The sequence below is a fragment of the Clavelina lepadiformis genome, chromosome 7 (genome assembly GCF_947623445.1).
Source record: "Clavelina lepadiformis chromosome 7, kaClaLepa1.1, whole genome shotgun sequence".
In the NCBI taxonomy this organism is placed as follows: Eukaryota; Metazoa; Chordata; class Ascidiacea; order Aplousobranchia; family Clavelinidae; genus Clavelina; species Clavelina lepadiformis.
In genome coordinates, this window is record NC_135246.1 from 11,030,079 (window position 1) to 11,051,534 (window position 21,456).

Here is a 21,456-nt window from a genome sequence, read left to right on the forward strand (position 1 = left end):
CTGGCGTAAGGAGCAAGGAGTAGGCCTAGTATATCCATTTTGTTAAAACTTAAAATGCATGTATTCTTGGCAAACTTAAGCTTGATTGTTAACACTTTATCTTTTTAATATTCTGTAATTCTTGCCTAATGTATATTCCAATTTTCTTTGACGATATACTAATGCAAAAGTCTCAAGCATGTCAGGTTTTGAAAATAAACCATGAAAATATTTGCTCGTTTTGTGCTATTTGCAATAAGTTGGCATATACAATCCATTGCGGCCCTGTCTAGGATTTATTATAAATCAATTGGAATGGAATAATTTAAAAGGTATACATCTTTACAGTATATATATTGCAGTTGTTGTAGACATTACATATTACAGTATTAATGAGATATCTATGTTTTTACAAACAATCAACTTCTTGGATTTTGACAAAATGAGAACGGAACTTAACCTCTGAGGCTGAAATTTCCTGGAGATTTGAGGCGATCGATTTCTTATTGCGTATTGTGAATTGTGATAATGATAAGAACGGCGCGAATTTTCATTCTTGAAAAATGCTTATTATCAAACTTATGTTTGTGTCATAGGCTGTTATGTTATAAACATCACATTAAATTGGAGAAAAAAGTAAGTCTTGTAGCCGTTGTATAGGCCCAGGCTATAGGCTACCGAAACGGCCAAACCAGTAAACCACTGTTGAAAAAGCATACGATACAGGTCTACCGATATACAGTAAATAAGCCTATTAGTATCACTATACAGCTATACCCGTTTGGTGACGGCATGTCAGTATGTACCAGCGTATTGAATTATTGGTCTAGACTAGTATACATAGGTGGGCAATACTAGCCTATAGTACCGGTACCGGATTACTGTACCGCGATACTTTTTCAGTACCGATAACGATACCGAATTATCACCGAAAAGTACCGAAACACTGCACCGAATTACTTTTTCAAGAAATTTCGGTTGGTGCCGGTACTCGGTACTTTTCACGTGATAATTTCAAAATATTAGCAAGTACCAATCAAGTAAGTTTTAGCAGTTTTTTTTAGCAGTTTTAGTTTTAGCAAGGAAGTTTTAGCATTTAAGTAAGTTTGGTATCTTTTCAAAAATACATGTTAATTAATCCTTAATACTAATTTTAGCATCTGTTGATCGTTTTTAATCTAAAAATGTCAACTAAAATTGCAAGCGATTAACGTCACATATGTTTTGACCTGGAGTAACCTTTACCGGGGGCATAATTGCGGCAAACATTGCAGCAGCATCTTTTGCACAAAAAGTACCGGCACCGAGTACCGAAAAAGTACCGAACTACTTTTTAAAAATAGTACTGAATACCGGAACGGTCGGTATATTTGTTGCCAAGTACCGTTACCGACGGTACTTTCAAAGTACCGACTGCCCACCTCTGCTATTATACAAGTGCACAACCACAGGATACATTTGTAGGCTTATCTACTAGACCCCAGCTACTCAAATTGTGACGTCATTTGGTTGTGCACTTCTGCACTAGACACCTATTTTTGCCCCGTACTAATACAGGAAAAGGAAAATAGAGCCTAATGTTTAGAGTTGCCAATTTTGAAAATGAATTATCAAATAAGTTGAAAAAAATAAATCAAACAAATGCTTCTCTAAGCATTTGAGCTCTGAATTGCTGCAGGGAAGTGCTGCTGAAGTGAATGTTCTTTTAACATTTGTTTTATGTATTTATATTATTCCATTCATTTTTTGCACATAGGATAACCTTTTTTTGGTCGATTTGTCATAGAATTTGGGGTGGCAGACTTCAATGGCCACAAGGTCTTTCGCTACCCCATGCCAAGCAACTGTTAATTTGTGTGATTTCTTTTTATTTGAATAGTGAAAATAAAATTTTCTTTTTCTGTTTGTTAATCGTAAATTGGCATGAAGATACAAAGTTTGGCGTGCATGTTCATGAACCTCGCACACGCAGATGCTACACTTTCCACTATGGCTCCTCAGAAACATTCACCACTAGACGTTTGATTTTGTGATAGTTTAGTAGTTTGTGACCATGAACGGCCTTGCCAAACATTTCATTTTTCCAAGGTTAAGGGTGTCGATATCATATTGTGTGTTTGTTAGAATTGTAATGCATATCGATACAACCGCCACAACACAACTGGCTATTAATTAGTGGATGTAAGGCTGCTGCAGATGGACATATCAAAGAAAAAGGGTGGGTTAATATTTTCATTACTTTACATCTGTTACACTACTGTGTACCCTGGCAACTGTGCATCTGCTAATGAATGTAGACCTGACCTACAGAATTTAATTTGAGTTGTATTGAGTTGTAACGTTTTGCAAGCATTAAATTTTCTATTTGTTTACTTTATTTTTGGAATTCTACACTCATGTAACATTATTTGTAATGTCGTTTTAAGAATCACTATGCACCAGCAAATTTTCTTATTTGGTTTATTTGTTTGATCTGTATAGACTCTAGTGTCTTGGAGACTGTTTTCTATTTTATAAAAGTTCAATTGCAGTTCAAAATTTGATAACTGTGCAATTATGTAAGTTGATATAATTTGCCAATTGAATTAATAGTATGATAATTGATAAATTGAATTGACAGTGTATCTGATAAGGATTCAATACTTCCGTTATGTATGCAATACCACTATAATTGGACTTCCATTAATACAGCTGTTGTGTCCTTTGACTATGATGCTGAAGCAAAGGATGAATTGACCCTTCGAGTTGGTGATGTTTTGGCAAATCTTAGACTTGTTGAAGAAGGCTGGTGTGAGGGATCGCTAAATGGAAAAACTGGAGTTTTTCCTGATAATTTTGTTAAGGTGCTTCCCTAGCTTATGGTTTTGCTATTGACTTTCAGACATTAATAAATGCTTTATGTCACTGGGTGTTGTTTAAGTAATAATGAAAATGAAACCAAAATTTGTAAATTACCATGACTTCCTTTTGGTGATACTGTGTGTAGAAATTTTTTGTACAATAACACTGGTCAACAAAATTTTTGTTGCATTGCTACCAACACTTGTTCTTACCTAATTTGGGGGCGCTGAATCCGAATCTGACCTTAGTTTTTTTCTGCAAGGTCTAGATTTTTTGAAAATTGAGATTTTTTATTTACTCAATTCAAATTTTCTGAAAATTACATGATTTGTCAAATGACGTTCTTGCTTATAGTCGAATAACCAACCTCAAAACAAAAATAGGTAAAATAGGTAATAGAAATTACTGTGTTACCACTTTGTATTTACAGACAATTAGGCACCAAATGTTTGAAAAAATGTAACAAAGAACACTTTTGCTGGTAAAATACATGTAATAAGCGATTTTTTTTTGCAAAATGACATTGAAAAGAATGATGGCAATCCAATAACTTCTGCGTTTGTACGTTTTTTGAGTTTGCTGCTTTAATTTTATCATTTGATAAAGCAGGGAAAGTGTAAAGAAGATGATGAAAGGAACGGACTCGTTGTCAGGATTTAGAACTCTAACAAACTGTGTTATGAGACCTAGTTTGATGTGCAGGGGCGGAAAAACAATTTTATCTCTGCTTACGATTGGGTTGTGTCTTACATTTGGCATGCCAACTTGAAATGTTTCACGTAAGGGCCGCTCCTTCTGTGTCCAATGTTTTTCACGTGCTCTGCTGTCCCACATGCATAGATAACATAGAAATTTAGTGTATCCTTTTTGCTGACCTAGCAGAAAACTAACCATTTTGAGGTTAACACAAATGATCCAGTTGTGCTCATGTTATCTGAGCAAATCCATAACAATTCTGATGTCATCATGCCGTTTCTTTAAGACAGTGGAGTGACCAACTGGAACAGCTTCATAAACATTTCCATTGTGTAAAAGGACACACTTGATGCTGCGCTTGGAACTGTCCAAAAACAATCGCCATTGTTCTGGATCATACGAGGAGATACCCAGTTGTTCGAGAAGACCAGGTATATCGTTGCAATATACCAGCATATTTTCCTCTGAAAAATAGGGAAGAAAGAGTTCTTCTCTTTTTCGAAAAAAGGAAACCTTTACAGATTAATCTAGAACCTGCTTTTCCTTGAGTCTGGAGGCTAAGAGCTGAGCTTCTTGCTTGGACAAATCTAAATCACGTACTAAGTCATTCAGTTCTGATTGATTAAACTGCTGAACAGCTACTCTGGTTTGACCAGAAGAGTGTTTAGATTCTGTATCTGTTCTTTTATACTCCATTTCCATAACCTGTTCCCTTTCCGATTCAGTTTCCTCATCTTCAGAAAATGTAAAACCACTAAAGACTGGAGGAGGGAATCTATCAGAGTGCGGAACAGGTCGTAAGTTATAGCTGATGGTATGCCTGGATAAGAAAGCATTTGTCGGCTCTTCCTGCCAACACCTTTTATATTTACCATGCAAAAGTAGCAGTCAGTCATGTGATCTTGGGGTTCACGCCACACCATTGGAATGCAAAAAGGCAGACTCTTCCGCTTTCCTTTTGTTCAGTCTCTGAGCATTTGTTCGCAGTTATGGCATTTCTTATCTTGATCGCCAAGATGGATGCCAAAGTAAGCTCAGTAGGCAGGCTTCACGAGCGATGTTATATTTCATCTTTGACGAAAAAAGCGTGTACAGAATACTGATATAACAAAATGAATCAGGTTTATTTTTGCATTTACGAGTGTAAAATAGAGCTTATAACCTATCCTACAGCATCTGTCCGCAATACCTCACTATAATCAAACTGCTTAGCTTCTTCAAACGCCCTTAAACAGCAGTAGGCTACAACTTAAAAGAGCTGAAAGCTTCTATCTGAAACACTGGTATTGTACCATACAGACAGCGCACACTAAATATGAGCCAGAAACGAAAAAATTTGAATTTTCGATTGCATGAAAACTAGAGCATGCATAAAAAAACTGATTGCAGATTTGAAATCAGCATCCCAAGATTGTGTAGAATCAGTTAAAAAATCTCATGCAACAAAAAATAAAAAAAAATTTGTTGACCAGTGTAATCTTTGACAGATTAGATTTCACTTGTTTAGAAGACTATAGTGCCAATCTTCTTCATATAATTTATTTTTGATCATAGTTAATTGATGATACTTCAGCCGCTGCAAAACCAACTCAAAGTAAGAGAAAGAAAGGTTAGTTTTTATAAGCTTATGATATTAAACTTTGCACTATGCTCTGGTAGGCAAAATCAACTATTTTTTGTTAAATTTGCTAAGTATATATAACTTTAAAAAGAAATGCATACATAAAGTTTTGACAAGTTTCTTTTTGTAGTTAGTTGTTTCAAGGAAAAGATTTTGAATTTTTCGATATCAATATTTTTTTTCTTTGCTCTATTGTAAATTCTCAACTTCCAGTTTAGTGTAAGTTGCACCCTATTTTGCTATGTGTAAGCAAACTATGCTTGCGACACTTGCATAGACATAGATGCATTAATTCACGACAGCAATTCTACTCCTCAATTAAAGGGTTGATTGGTAAACCAAAAACTTGCTTTAATGTATACCTGGCCAAACTCATGAAAGTCGTAATAATTAAAGGCATTTTCAAACAAACCCATAAAATAAAAGCATTGTGAATTAGCAAATAGGAGTTTGTTCAATAATAAGTCAAAGGAGATGTGTTAATTGTTCATGTAATACCAGTTATTGATAACATTTCCGTTTAATATAATTGATTTATTAGAAACATCATTCAGTTTGATGAGAATAATTAACGTATTTGGAGCTGTTTTATCTGTTTTTGTGAGATTTGTATGTGCTCGTTGCTATGGCCTAAATATGCGATTACCGGTAAGTCACATTCCAAGCTGATGCTGAAATTTTGTCTAAGTATGCGTCTTTGCACTAGATCTGTGGAGAACATGGTTTGGCAAGTTGTATATATTTATATCATATCTTTGATTTCTTAAATGGAAAAGTATGGTTAGCTCAGAATAGGGTGTCATGAAATCCTGCTATCATTCTCTGGATCCACCACTAATGACAACTGAAATATCCATTGCTATCCTTAATAGCACAAAATTTTTAAACTCTTTACTTGTCCTGGCAATTGCCACAAATATCGATGGATATTTACGATATTTAAACTTATAGGTGAATGTATAAATGCCAAATTAGGCACGCAGTAGTAGTCATTCTAGCTGGCTGTGGGCCATTAGCCTATCACAATCTTAGCTTTTGACAAAACAACAGTTATAAATGTAATATCATCGTTGGAGGTCAGAGGTGGCAACGATTAGGACTTTGCAATATGAAATAAACATGCTTGATTTCTGGTGTTGCATCAAGTATGGTACTGAACTACCAGTAGTAGTGAGTGATATGATAGGTAACCTATTTTGGATGGAATACGACCACGCAGGAAGGCTATTAGTTGCAGTTGGTGCTTATTTACAGCATTGAAATGTCACAGGTGACAGTACACATACTAGTGAAGTATTAGTACCCATCAGCAAAAAATAGTTTCGTACTGGCCACTAGGCTACTAGTCTAATGATAGCAACAACATCTAAGGCTGAAATGAATGAGTTGTAGCTTTTTATCCGCCTTCACCGGTATATATCACTATAAGTTAGCTGAAACCAAGCTATACTACTGATACCTTTTTTGTCTTTTACATAGAACATCCTATTGGTACTTTACATTTATACACATTATACACATCGATTTTTCATTTTGGAATTTTTTGCAAACACATTTTGGCAATAATTGCTCAATCACAAGTTCACAACATACTATTAAAAAATTCTTTCTTTGGTATATACTGTCTGGTATACTTACTGACAACTCTTCTTTGGTTGTAAAGTAAGCTTGTGTTTGCACTTGTCTCTTACTTTGTTGGTGGTGTGTAGATGGCTCGGGTTCCAAATAGCGACTGTCAGAACAGCGACTATCAATAAAGCGACCACACGACAGCGATTCATTTAAAACAGCGACTGTCAATAGAGCGACTACACGACAGCGATTCATTTAAAACAGTGACTGCCACAACAGCGACCTCACTTCTTTTATTAAATCCAAGGCTTACGCGCACACGCACTTCCACCCCCCACACCTCTCTACACACGTATGCACGCAGAAACAGGCAAATACTGCGTAGTGAAAGATTGAAACCAAAAGGGACTTTAAAACAACATTTTATTTGGACTATCCATAGTCACATGATAAACAACAAAAAAATTTGGAAAAATGGAAAGCCTAGTTAAGTCGCTATCATAACAGTCGCTGTTTTAATGCGGTCGGCATTAAACAATCGCTGTTTGGAATGTCGCTCACTTGATTACGTCGCTATTATGAAGTCGCCATTATGACAGTCGCTGTTTTGACAGTCGCTATCCTGCCTGGATGCCTGTGTAGATATATATATCATCCATAAAGTAACTTTGGTATGGTAAGGCAATACAGACTTCACAAAAAATTTTCACATATAACCTGTACCTGTACATATGCTGAAGGGCCTGTAGTACCATTTTGAGCAGTTTTAAAACGGCAACACGGCGATTGTGACGAAGGTCGCATGCAAGACGTCACTATAGAAAAAGTATCAATGGTTCCGGTCCAGTGCGCACGTGACCTTAAATTGTGAAGGTTTGCTGTTGTTATGGCTTGTGCGGAGTGTAGATTCAGGCTAAAGTTGACGTTTTGTGTTGGTTCAAAGTTAAGGCTTTTTGGCTGATTTTTTGGAAAAATACAAGGAAAAAAGTTGTTAAAAAGTTGAAGCATTTGGTGTGAGAATTCCAGATACGAGAATTTTCTCAAAATACTGCATTAAGTCCTTTTGTCCTACATCTCGGCGGATACAAAAACTCAGCGAGGTGACCGGGCTTGTTTAGAAGCAAATTCAAATTGAAAAATGGTACTTTGCATTGTTTTAGGTAGGGCTTTGGATGGGCCTACAGCCCCTTAACACATTCATTGTTATGTCAAGTGTTGATAACCAGGTTTGCTTGCATGAGATTAATGCAGCAGTAAGTTTAACCTACGATGGTTTGATTAAAATCAAATCAAGAATTTGTAAAGACTACGGTAATACCATTAATTCAGTGAATAGTCTATAAAAGGCAGAAATGAGACAAAAAGTAAGCGGACTGTGATTTTAGATAGCTGTTATTATACTAAGCAATCTTAAACACTTATGGCTTAACTTAGTAATATATATATATACAGTAAATATGCTTTATGTTTTTTACTTTTGAGTGCCAACCTTATGAGTATCGTATGTTGCTGTTCTATATAAAGAGAAGAATTTCGTAATTGTATAGAAATAGTAAACTTCTGAAAGATTTTAGTATATTTATAAACACAGTATATGTATATAAAAAATACAAAGTGTAAATCAAAAGTAATGTAATGTACTGTAGGTATATACCGTACCCTAGAAAGGTGTATTGTAATTTCCCTTATGAGCTAAAAATATATGGTTATACTATTAATCTAGTATGTAATTGTTATTTTTGTATGAATTGCTTGGGTAATGTTCTTCTTCACGATCGTTACAGAAACTTCTGGGGTTATGAAATGTGATGAATATCTTAGATGTTTTCTTTAATGAATTGTAGATATATTACGTCAAATGAGAGCAAGCTTTCCCTATGAACGACAAAATGACGATGAATTGGACCTGGCAGTTGGAGATATCATTGACGTCTTGCATGATGTAAGTTTTGGTAACTTAAGTGTTGGCATGGGCTGCGCTTCTTTGTTTTTACAAAGTTTTTAATAGTTCAAGTAAGATGGCAGTTGTTCGTTTGACATGGTATGAAACCTTCAATCCGTAGCAAGTACCGACCAACACGTGTTGTGCTTGGTTTTTACATTTGTCTGCTTCAATAGCCACCAATAAAAGACCTTGCGATTTGGCCACCTCTGATATACACATTCATTAAAAATCAAGTTTTTAAGTCATTGTGTTTTTTTTAATGTCCAAATGGAACAACATATTGATAACATGCTGGTATTGTCATTTAATTTAGTAGTATAAAGGGAAAAGGATTCAGGATTTATCAATATTGGAATGTTTGATACCCAAGAACCGTTAGTTTAATTTTGAAAACAGTTTTTCTCGGCACGTTCCGGCATATTGTTTGTACTATTTGTGAATACTGATCATACTGTTATGTACATTATGTGATATTAGTTTTTTTTTTAAATATCCATTGATTTTAAAACTAAATGATTGCAAGTTACAGGTGTGATGGTGTTTCAATGTTATACAAGATGTTTTGTAACCAATTTTTCTAATGTGCACTTGTGTTCACTTTGGAGTTACTTATTTGGTTTATGTACATATTTGTTTATTGGCATTACTTGCTTAATGACATGCTAATAATTGATTTTTGCTCTAGTAATGACACTCACTGTTGCTGTTCTACTAAAGAGCAACTTGCATCAAAGCGCCTTCAAATTGTTTTTTATTCCAATAGGAAGAGAAGGGCTGGGCAACGGGCTCTCTTAAAGGACGCGAGGGTGTGTTTCCTACTAACTTTGCTGAACTTTATACCGGTGACACTTCTTCTGCCATGAATCATGACACCGCTGATGACCCTGACAGAAATGAGGAGCCTGTCAAGGAAACTGGTTCTAAAAAAGTAAATGGCTGATGTACTTAAATAGAAAATAATAACAAAATCTTATGCTTGTAGCTAGGTTATCTACCAAGTTGCAACCAGTAGTTATTGTAGTAGAATATTCTTTGCATTATTTCCTAATATTTCAAATTCAACCATGCAGCAAATGACAAGTTATTTTTATATTTATATATATAATAGATATGTATACACATAACTAAAAGTAGAGATGGCTTGGATATTGTCTTATAAAAATTGTTTAAAGATTGTAGAAAGTTTATAATTTTTTCTTGGTTATTTCTACCAATTGTAGTCAAGTATTGGATATGTTATACTGTAATTCCAGAACTGTGGGTGGCATTATGTTGTAGCAACTGGGTTATTGTAACATGTAGTCTATATATAGCTTAGCCTAATCTTACTAGGCAATAGTATAACCAAGTGATGACATAGGTTATATGCAATTATATATTGGCCTATGTAATTACTAATGGCATAGGTATGGTAACATGAAACATTGGTAGGTATATGTAATATGCATTTACGTTGTATATTTTAATTTGTATTAATTATGTGTTTCTTAAAAATCTTACATACTAGCTCAATAAAGCATAATCAATTCTAACAAGGCAGTTTTATTACTGATGACATTGTTAGTAAGTTGCAAGTAATTTAACATTGTTAATTTAATTTTTAATGGTGTGACTCTTCATCAAATTTTAGTTGATAAAGCAACTGTTTATGTGTAGGCTTTCTGTTGTATCTTGAAAAGGAATGTTTTGTAGTGGTAAATTAAGCTGAAATTATAATTAGGTAACGGTTGGCTGTTTTCATATGGTTAGTTTCTGATAACAGATTTTCCAACAATTACTTTTTGAAGGCAATCAGTTAATTATTGTTTAGTCCAGGTCTTCAAACTAAACTCATTTGTTTATTTAATCAAATGATTTAGGAAAAACAATCGAGGATGTGATGAAACGTGATAAATGAAATAGCATACGTGCTTTTAGTAACTTACTTAGGATACCATCTGTAATTCTTAAAAATGACCTCCATTAAAAAGTGACGGCCTCCATTAATAAAACACTGGGCTCAAATATTTTTTTATTTTTTACATAGGTAAAAGGTGTTGGTTTCGGCAATATTTTCACTGAAGGCCCAATAAAACTAAAACCATCATCATTTAACGAGCCTGATGATTCAAAAATGGACAAGAACCAACCTACAAAACCTCACGTATGTTCCCATAGTATGTGCTTTAGTTTTGTGTCGTTTGTGCCCCTGTATTTGTAGCTGTCCTGAAATGTATATGTGTATTAGCAGTAAATGTAGCAGAGATTCCATTCTGGTAAATATTAGTTTTAATCATATTGGTAGGACCATGAGAGAGATTCATTTTAATGTGTGAAGCGTTAATTTTCAAACAAGGAAATCATCATACAAAGCAACTGAATGAATGATATACTGTTTATACCGGTACCATGAAATAATATGGCACTGTACAATATAAACTGGAAGCTCATAAACTTGAGCTTGAATGGACCTTAGTTAAATACTTTGACTTGTTCAAAGTTTGAGTCATCCAGCTAGTTGATATGATTACTTTTAATATATAGGCTTATAGTCAGGACCATTTAGTTCTAAAGGTATCTAACTTACGAGTTTCAAGATTTCGTGCATATGAGTTTGCACGGTATAGGCATACACTTTATAAATGATAAAGCTTTGCCATAACAAAGCTGCATTTGCCATTTTGTTGGTGTTTCTAAAGCGCCTTAGAGTTGTTTTTTATCGGAAAAAGGGTACTATATAAATGTTGATATTATTGCTCTGTATGTGTGTTGTTGAGGTGAGGTTCATGAGGTTCTTTAAAAATTAATTCTGTGTAAACCAGCAATTTTGTGCAGATGGTTTATATACCTTCCAACACCAGCCTAATTTTTGTCCAGTGCAGTAATATCAGTCATTTGAGTGTTGCTCAACTATAATTAATGCAACAATATTCAGCGCAAGCATTTGAATAACTATGTCTTTGTCTAAAACTCAATTGATGATTTCCTTTGGCCATTAGCATTGTCTATTGATTGTAACATCCATTTAATGTTTATTTTCCAAATGCCTGTTATACATGTGTGAAGCTAAATTGAGTTTTTAAGCTGGTTCCATTAGTCTGTTTGGATATTAGTGATTAATTGAAGTTCTTATTTGTTCATTTCGTAGAATATGCCATTATACATATTATTATTGATTTCTGCCTATGATAAGAAAACAGTGGTTGCTTGGAGTTGGGATCTAGACAGTATCATATGTATGTAATTGATTAGGAATTTCCCAATCAATAAGGAACTTAAGATAAATAAGCAAACATCATTGTAACTATTGTAAATATTTATATCCACACAGGACCTCTCAAAATTCTAGTACTAACATGTGCTTAGAATTAAATTAGGATTTAGGTTCATATTTTTGTTTAGTAAGGTTTACAGGTTGATTTATTTAAATGGTTGGGTTTGACAGGGGTTACTTGGATAGCCAGAATGCTGTAGTTACTTGTTGCCTTATAATATGCATGGCCCAAAAGCTTAAAGACACCGGCTAGGGCTAGCACCCTTATTAGAAAGTAGTTGTGTTAGAGTTTCCAATTAACTGTTACTGGAAAATGTCATAAAAAGAACAGTAACCTTTGACCAGTGAGTTTTTCAACCAGTGAGCCCAATGCTAGTTTGTGAAATTGTTTTTTATGGGCAATAAAGAAGGCTGAAATATTATAACACAAAAGCAAATATTTTAAAGTTCTTTTAAGGTTAAATAGTGGATACCTTACCTTTGTGACAGATTTTGGTGAAATTCAGTTCAAATACAAAAAGGTTGCAATTCCATTTGGAACCCATTGTTTCTCCTCTAGATTCCTCTTCATGAAACAAGCCAAAAGGCATACACATTTTACATACTCGTTTCATTAGTCCAGAAGTTCGTAACTTGCCGCCTTTGGCACCATATTGAGTTCACCTTATAAAGCGGTTCACGATAAAACTAATTTTGTCATGTTTATTGCAGCACCCGTTCTGACCTCAGATGGGTTGTTAAATACCATTTTGTGACTCATGAAAAGCTTGTTCAAACTATTATACTAGTGTAGCCAAAATTTCAAAGCTAAATTAAAGCCTGTTTGTTTTTATAAAACAGAGCATGCTAAGTGTGTAGAACTTCACTATACTGGGACATATCGTAAGGAGATAAGACATAGCTGAACCCGATGTCTTGCTCTTTGCAATTGAACAATTCTTCTGTTGTTACATCACAATTTTAACAAACGCTTGAAAGGTTTTGCCATGACATGTGACAATGTAGTGATTATTGGCGGAATGTATTATAAGCGGGCTTGATTTTTTAAACTTCCAGTGGACTTTTCAGCACTTCCTAGTTTACCATGCCGCAGCTTCTTGTTTCTTTTTCTCACAACTGTTAATTTTTTCACTAGTTATCATTTTGTCGTGTTATGTATTATTCTTAATAGATCTTTAAAAAGCAACACTGTTGCAGATAGGCCATGACATTGCATCTTTCAGGGATAAGCAATTAGACGTACCATACAGCATCTGTATGTGCAAACATCCAACCTTTTATCAAAGTATGGTTTTGTGGTTGGTCCTAAAGTTTCAAGTTTATAACACTGCGGAGTGGTTTAGGTCATTGGGGACACTGGGACTTTCTGTTTCACTTTGCACATGGTATTTAATGATGTATAGTGGTGTACCAGTACATAAAACTCTTTTGCAGCTAACCACATATCCTGTACTAACATAACATGTGTGCTGACTATCATTTTCATGTCCCATTAATGCCAAATGAAGCACTGAAAATCTATGATGTAAAACATTGTTATGCTGTCTCCATGAAACTGATAATGTTTAAGTATGTACTTTGAAAACACTTGAGACTAATTTTCGGAATAAATCAATTACTTAAAATGAAGCATCCTTACTTTACTTGACTTGTTGGCTTTGTCACCTTATAAGTTTAGATTTGATAATCTGTTTACTTGTGCATTTATATACTCCGGGTTACATGTATAAAACATGAAAAATTTATTGTGACTGCTCTACGTAAGAAACAAAATTATGATCTTCAATGTATCACATTTTTTTTTTTTTTTAATTGAAATTGCTCATTAATAGATGGTGCTGTCTCTGCAAAAGGCCGTGAATTGTAGTAATTGGTTGCAAAATTCACAGAAAGTTCAAATTCCACAAAATTTAGAATCTTGATACAATATCAAGTAGTCATCACTACTTGCGTTTTCAGGCGGGTGCTAAAGAGAAGATCGAGAAACCACCTCCACCACCGGCTTCACAGAAAAAGCCAAAACTTGTAATTGAACGTTGCCGTGCCACATTTGACTATGAAGCCCAAACCGAAGATGAACTTTCACTGGTCAAAGGCGACATCATAGTTGTGACTAACAAGAGCTGTGAAGATGCTGGCTGGTGGGAGGGGGAGGTAGTTGATGACAATGGCAGGTAAATGTTTGCAACTATTCCTTATCACTAACATAACAGTCGCTGTCCATGTTCAGTTAAGCATCATGTCTGTTAATTTAAGTATTGTCCACACCGCTAATGGTATGTCTAAAAAAGGACACTTTGAAAACGTTTATTACTTTTTGTAAATATTGGCTATTGGTTCCATACACCCAACTGTTAGCTACTCATCATGTAATTTTATTTTAAAAAGAATAAGCATTTTATGAGAGTGCAAATATTGCTGTGAACTACTTGGTCAAATAACACACATATTTTCATGAACTGGCTTATTTGCAGGAAACGCCATGGTATGTTTCCTGATAATTTTGTTGCCATGCTTCCAAATGTGGATGATGAAACAGAAGAGGTATTTTGATTAAAACAAGTATAGTTTAATGTTAAAGTAAGTTTGTATGTTATTGTGGTATTGTTTACATATAAAATTGCTCGGTGGAAGAAGAGTGTGAAGTTACGTGTGAGTGCCTTGTGTTGAAATAATGCACTTTTCACTGGTGTGAAGAGGCTTAAGTGCTTCTGTAGGTTGTTATAGGGCTGTTCAATTTTAAGCACTCATTTTATCAGCGCCAACATTTCTTAACAATTGATGCATACTTTGTTGTGTAAGACCGGCTCTTACAATATAAAGCATAGTTAAGGATTGCTGTAGGAAATTGTGAAGCTGTTTCAAAAGTGAGAAATTTTTCAAAGGTTTCAAGACGTAGATTTATTATGCATCTTATTTCAAATATTTACATGAAGCAAACTGTGAAATGCTTGCAAGTTATTCTTTTTGCTAGAAACCCCAACACAAAGAGTCTAAGCAGGCAAAGCCGTCTATCAAACCAGTTACAAAAACTGAAGGAGGTTGGTTGGTGATGTTATTGAAAATTGATTAGTTACTATTAGTCAGTTTAAACTAAAGTGCATAGGAAATTGATGATTCTGCTTGCACAGACGCAGTTTTTATTAACAGTACGCCTAATAATGGCTGATAGATTTGTGAAAACTTAATTGTATTATCTGCCAGTTAAAACCTATTCAATCAGTTTAGAGTTATGTTTGGAATTAAAAATTTCTAGGATGGAATTTTGTAGTGGTAATAGAGTAAATCTCAAATATTGGGTAAACTAGATTAATTAAACCTAACAATTCAGTATAAAGTGATAAAAAATTCATACTGGTAAACAATGTTATCGCAACTGACACCTCACCTGATTTGATATAGAAATTTAGAATATTGATTAAAAGAGCCAGACATCAATGATGTTGGATAATGTTAGTAATGTAAATTAAGTAGTATATTTTAAATTTGTTTAGAGGCAAACACAAAAGACAAAGTTGCTACTACTCCAGCTATTAAATTAGCTCATTCACTCAAAAGACCTGCACCGCAAGTAAGTACAAGAATAGCTTGTAATTACATTTGAGTTGAAAACTGAACGCCAAATTGGGAAAATATACTGTATATGTATATGTGTATTTTATTGTAAAGACAGACGTTGTTAAAGACCTTTTAAGTTTTTCACAAGTTATAATGTTTATTTTGTTTAAGATCCCTCCAGCAGTCAGTAAACCTTCAGCCGAAAGCAGTGTGCCAGTAATAAACGATACAGGTATTAGGACTTGAATTCTTTCACAATGTGCTATTTCGATTAAATTTGTACTGCATCATAATTTTCTGTACTGTAGGTTTGCTCTCTACCTCCGACTCAGCCACTGATTCTAAACTGACACATTACAAGCGTGCAAGTGGACCAAAGAATAGACGAAAACCAGATAGTGCTGGACGAAGAGAAAGAGTGAGAGCTTATGATGTGCCTGCGCATGTTGGATTGCCGAGTTTTTGCTTAACTTCATACTTTTTGTTTAAGACTTATGCTTGCAAGTCAAGTTACGGCTTATGCGATTTCGTCTTAATTTTCATTGTTTTAATGGTTTATTATTTAGTTTTGCAAGTGCTTGTTACTACAACGTTATAACTAGGCAAAAGAAGCTTCGGAGGAAGTCACCAGTGTTCCTGATCCTGCTGATGCAGAAGAAGAACAAGAATCAGAATCACCTCCTTCAGTTGAACCTGATAAAGAGCCTGCTCCTAAAAAGGAACCTAAACGACCTGGCATCCAGGTCATGCCTTCTCCAACTGCAGGTTCTGAGGGTGGCCAACCTCCCAGCTGGTTGAAGAATTTGAAAAATCGAAACTCTCTTAAGAAGCCAGGGAGTGCTCCTCTTGCTCTTTCCCCAAATAAGGATGAAAATCCAACAAATGTAAACGAAACTCCTCCTTGGTTGTCAAATCTTCGTAGTACCAAAAAATCCTCCCCAACAGGAGAAAAGTCTGCACCGTTTGCTGCAGCAAAGCCTGCTCTTCAGATTACATCACCAAAGCCAAGCACTCAACTTGCCGCTAATTTCACTCCTCCTAGGCCTCCCAGTCCAGACAAACCCGTTGAAGACAAGCCTTGGGTTTTGAAAAAATCCATGAAAAGCAAGAGTGAATCTGATGTTCTGGTAAGGTGCACTAATAAAATAACTGTTTCACCATTGAGGGGTAGGTGGTAGTCATTCTGAGTAAGAATATCACTGCCTGAGCACATCAATGCTGTTGATTTCACATTACGTATCATCTAATTGAAGTTTTAGACCATTAGTTATGAATATATCTAAACAAAGTAATTATTTAATCAAATCTTTTTAGATGGTAGATCAAAACAAATACACAATCATCAACCAATCAATACACATTATAAAATTTCACAGTAAATGAATTGTATTAAAGAAAAAAATTATTTTATGAAAACAAATGAAAGGGAAGTTTAACTGCAGAAGTTATAGACTATAATATACACTTTACTGTTCCAGAGATCAGTCCGTAAATTTGTAAGTAGATAAGTTATAAACAAATTATGCATGAACAACAGTTTTTGTGTTGAATTTAAAAATACCGAACTCCATTTAATTTGTGCATTACTCTTACATTTAAGTACTGACTAGCTGGTTATGAAGTAGATGTTATTGCATGGTTGGATATGTTTGTGAAGTGTATAATGTTTGATGATGAATAATTTAGACTAATTAGGAATGAAATTGGTTGGTTATTCTGCAAGTATGAGCAGCAGTGAGTAATTTTTTGGGTGTTCATGTGTTATCTATGTTTGATTATGTTTTGCAATTTACAAATTGATGAAGATTTACTGTTTTGTTAAAGTTTTCGGGACTATAATTGTCTTTACCAATTGAACAGGTTTATATTTTTTTAATAATCTTCATGTAACAAGCGCAGCTTGTAATGTTGAACAATAAACCTTTAATGTTTATTGTAAATACCAGCATGTTTCCTTCTTGTTGGTCAGGTTTGATGATAGATTATCCTTTTATGAGCTTAAACACTTTATGTTGCATAACTTAAACATCTGTTGCTTTTTTAGTTTTTCTCATTTGAAATTTACCATTGAGTTTACCATTTAGAAACTTAGAAAAATTATCGGTACTTCTTATTTTTTTCTATAAGTAACATGTATTAACTTAAGTTATCAACATTAACCTTCAGGCAAGTGCTGCAGCTGAACCCGTTAACGAAGTTAAAACTGAACCACATGTTGCCTCTGAACCTAAGAAGGTTCCAACCAGACCTGCGGTCGCTTTACAGGTAAAGTAATGATTAAAGATTGCCTATTACTGTCCACACATATGAGGACATCAGTGTTCTTCTAACTTTGTCAAGTTACTTAATAAGCGACTATAAGGCAGGATAACCAAGCTTCAAAAATATAACATATAATATATAACATTGAGCATAGTTTTAATTTAATGTCACTTACCTAAAACGAGTTACAGTGTCCATGTGGTGGTTCTAATGTGCCAGATTTTAACTTTGTAATGGATACTACATGTCTATGATATGATGTTACTCCTGGCATTAATTTGCATCAGCTTGTGTTTCTCCTATACAGCCTCGCTATATAGGAATTTTCCATCTTCCTTTTCAGTTTACCATTCTTTTCTGTACTATTTTTTTTTGTTTCAGCCTCCTAAACCTGCCGAACCTACAGTCAGGAAGCCAATGGCTGCAGTAAAACCAAAACCACCACCTCCCAAGGCAAAACCAGCTTTGCCCGGAGCAAAACCCATTCCACATCCCCATCCAGACGCGATGAAAGATGAACTGAAAGCTTTGAAAGATCTGATAACTAATGTACAAGACGAACACAGGCAAGGATTCAAACCTATGTTACTGATTATAAGCGATATGTTATTTTTTAACCCAGTGGTTCCTAAACTTTTTAAACTAGCGACACATTAATCCTGTTTCCAGAATTATATGACGTATTTTCAACAACAATTTAATGCAAATCACAGTTCTTTCATAGAGTTACTGTAATTACAACAAGTGATGATTTATAAACTATTGGACAGAAACATATTGTATGGTTCGTGACGTGTACTTGAAGGAGTTATATACTTTTTTTGTGGGGTAGGCTACTTTAAAAGCACAATCAGGAAAATGTGTTAGAACATCGTAACTCCCCTGGGATCATTAAACGAACCACCGTTTTGGATCACTTGTCTCTGTTAACCACTCAACGATGCATACATTTTTTTTCATTTACATTTTATATTAATTTTTTTTTACAGAAAAGAGATAAATCGTCTCACCAAGGAACTGGAAGAAGAACGAAAGCAAAGATTTTTCCTGCAGGCAAGCTGTGCTTTTCAAACTTCAACCATTCACCATAAATTGCTACTTTAGAATACCGGCATCGTTGACCAAAACTGGGTGGTACCGGTTTGGGAACAGCTTTGATTTTGCTATTCTAATTATGTTTAATTGCAGGATGAAGTGGCCCAGCTGCGTAAACAAGTCGGTTAACGAATGTACGAAGATAGGCGACACGAAAACAACAACTAGTTTTACAAACCGCGACGTCTTTGAACATTTTACGCAGCAACTTTAGTGAGAAGCGCATGCCTTGATTTTGATGGACCTAGTTTAACAGCAGTATTCGGAAATGAACCAGTACAGTGTAGCACTTAACGATAGTTTCGTTTTTACGCATTTTTTGCGAACATTTTGTTTGCTTTTTTGGTTAGCTTTCCCGCAGAGGCCCGAGCATCACTTTTAAATGCGCAATTTAAGCACACGACATTTACGCATAATGGTCCTTTACCATTCTCTTGTGTTCATTGTCTTAAACTTCAGCGTTTGTCCAGTTTGCTTTTACTTTTGATAATTAATTGTAATTCGCGGTTTGATGAAAAAGGATGCGTTCATGTTGTTGTACCATAAGGCTTGAGTTTCAAACCGTTTATCTCTACATGCCGATAGGTTTCCTATGCATTTACTCGCACGATTAATACGCTCTCATTTACTTAGATCTTGACTACGTTTTTCACATTCTGTCAGCGAATATATACAAGGTCATGGTATATTGAATATCTCTGGTATGCAGTGACCTTAATACATTCCTAAAATAGTCATACACTGTAATCACAGTTAAGATAAAATCAGTTCATTTACTCCATTTAGTACAATTAATCTGTTGCTTTTCTAATTTACTAACCATTTTGGTTTATGTTAACCAGTTTCTTTTTACTGATGTGTTTTGTATGAATGACACTATGATAGTTGTCGTATTACTGCTATCTTAAAATGGTTTGATGTAATGTATGTGAATCATTAAGGCTTTAATCTACGTTAGTAATATACCATTGGTAGCAAACTCAAAACATTTTTTGCATCGGCGTCGTAGCCTTTTATAACTAAAGCTTCGAAAAGAATAAATATCTTATAATTGAAAGAAAGTGGTTTGCTGGCCAACGGCCTGCACTTACATGTGTTGCTTGACTTGATAAAAAATACCTTATTAATTATTATTATAGCAGTAATATACGACCATTCGCGCGTTCATATGTAAGGTGAGAATGTACGGCCGTGTATTTGGGAAGTGTTGGTTTTAGTTTGCTGCTTTTAATATTTTTCCACTAATTGTACTGAAGTATTCAAACGTAGAACAGTAACTCACTCTTCGCTACACTTTTGTACAGTTATGTTATTTTTTGTTGAAAATTGCCTTGTCTATTCTGATAGACAGATTGATGTAATTCTTCTCACGCCGCTGGTTGGTTTGATGGCCCTTTTTAACAATGTTAGCAAAAATGAGTTTCTAGTATTGAGTGTTTTTTCAATAATTAATCTATAAATAGTCTTGTTATCGTTTGTAATGGGTAACGTTGCGCGCATACATTTCATTATAGCGGCATTGTGATCAATTGCGTTTATGCAGAGATATCCATTATGATTTATTGTGATTTTTAGCTTCGTGCTTGTATTTTTGTATTCTGCAGCATACCGCTGTCTCAATGGCAAAGAATCATTGCTGAACACGTATACGCTACTTAATATATCTCTTAAGCACAATATCATATTTCTTTGCATGCAGATGCTGGGCATTACATTGAAGGTTCGGCTCGAAAACTGGATGTTTTATTCGGCGGGTTGTTATGTATTGATGTAGACTATTGTAGGTCTTCTGTTGGAAATATGTTGTACATTTTTCGATCTAATGATAAGTTACATTAGTGCGATAAATCGATAATTGACCACCCTTTCGAAGGTGCGTTTTCCAAGTCTGTTGTAAGCTTTTGACTTCCATTGCAGGTAATGCTAAATGCGAGAATAAACTGAGTGACAAAGCACCTGACGTGGGTGAAAGTGTAAACTCCCTCATGCTAGCAGTTCGCTATCCAACCTAGCATTACACTACAACCGCAATTAAACAACAAGCTATTAAACAAACAATTTTGTTGAGCGACTTAACTTATATTTCAAATCGAAGATTGGCAAGCCGGAAGCTAAGTGTGCAATCAAATCTTAGCACCGAATAAGAATCATTTCAAAGTTTATAGAATAGCTAGATGTTTAGCAATTAGCCAACACTGATACCTCTACCAGTGGTAACTGGTAAGTAATTTCTAATACCGTAGCAGAATGCAAATGCGATAAAAGCAATGGTTTGCAATCGGTCTCAGTCATAACGAGCCTTAAATATTTAACCTGAACCCGAAAATTTGTTTGACATCCGAATCAGTAGAAAGCTAGTACACTTTCCAGTAAAGGAATTTAACGTAATTAGTTTTTTCTTTTGCTACAATCACTATTCAGTGCAATGGTACATTGTATTTTGAATCGTCGCATGAATAAAACAGCCAATACAGTTGACTGCAGCATGATCATCAGACGTTTCGTAAACAATGTTAACGCCTAGTAGGCCTACAAGCTCATCCAAGTGGAAACCGGATGGTTGCATAAAAAAACGAAGTCCGCTCAAACTTAAGCAGCAATATTCCCGAATAAACCGATGAATTTGTGATATAA

The 21,456-nt window shown here is 34.8% G+C and overlaps 1 protein-coding gene across 3 annotated transcripts; it reads left to right on the plus strand.

Annotated features, from left to right (window-relative positions):
* The first annotated feature begins 2,045 nt into the window (after positions 1-2,045).
* Positions 2,046-20,556, plus strand: LOC143464679 (SH3 domain-containing kinase-binding protein 1-like). Of its 3 annotated transcripts, XM_076962604.1 has the most exons (18): positions 2,046-2,197; positions 2,671-2,822; positions 5,071-5,125; positions 8,554-8,651; positions 9,418-9,582; positions 10,681-10,797; positions 13,867-14,081; positions 14,382-14,451; positions 14,882-14,948; positions 15,402-15,478; positions 15,637-15,697; positions 15,774-15,883; positions 16,068-16,592; positions 16,944-16,961; positions 17,632-17,730; positions 18,109-18,293; positions 18,717-18,780; positions 18,916-20,556. In XM_076962604.1, the coding sequence occupies exons 1-18, from the start codon at positions 2,176-2,178 to the stop codon at positions 18,949-18,951; spliced, it is 2,136 nt and encodes a 711-aa protein (XP_076818719.1). In that variant the 5' UTR covers positions 2,046-2,175; the 3' UTR covers positions 18,952-20,556. The 3 variants fall into 3 exon arrangements, with proteins under 3 accessions (XP_076818719.1, XP_076818720.1, XP_076818721.1); XM_076962605.1 differs by lacking the exon at positions 16,944-16,961; XM_076962606.1 differs by lacking the exons at positions 16,068-16,592; positions 16,944-16,961.
* Positions 20,557-21,456: the final 900 nt, after the last annotated feature.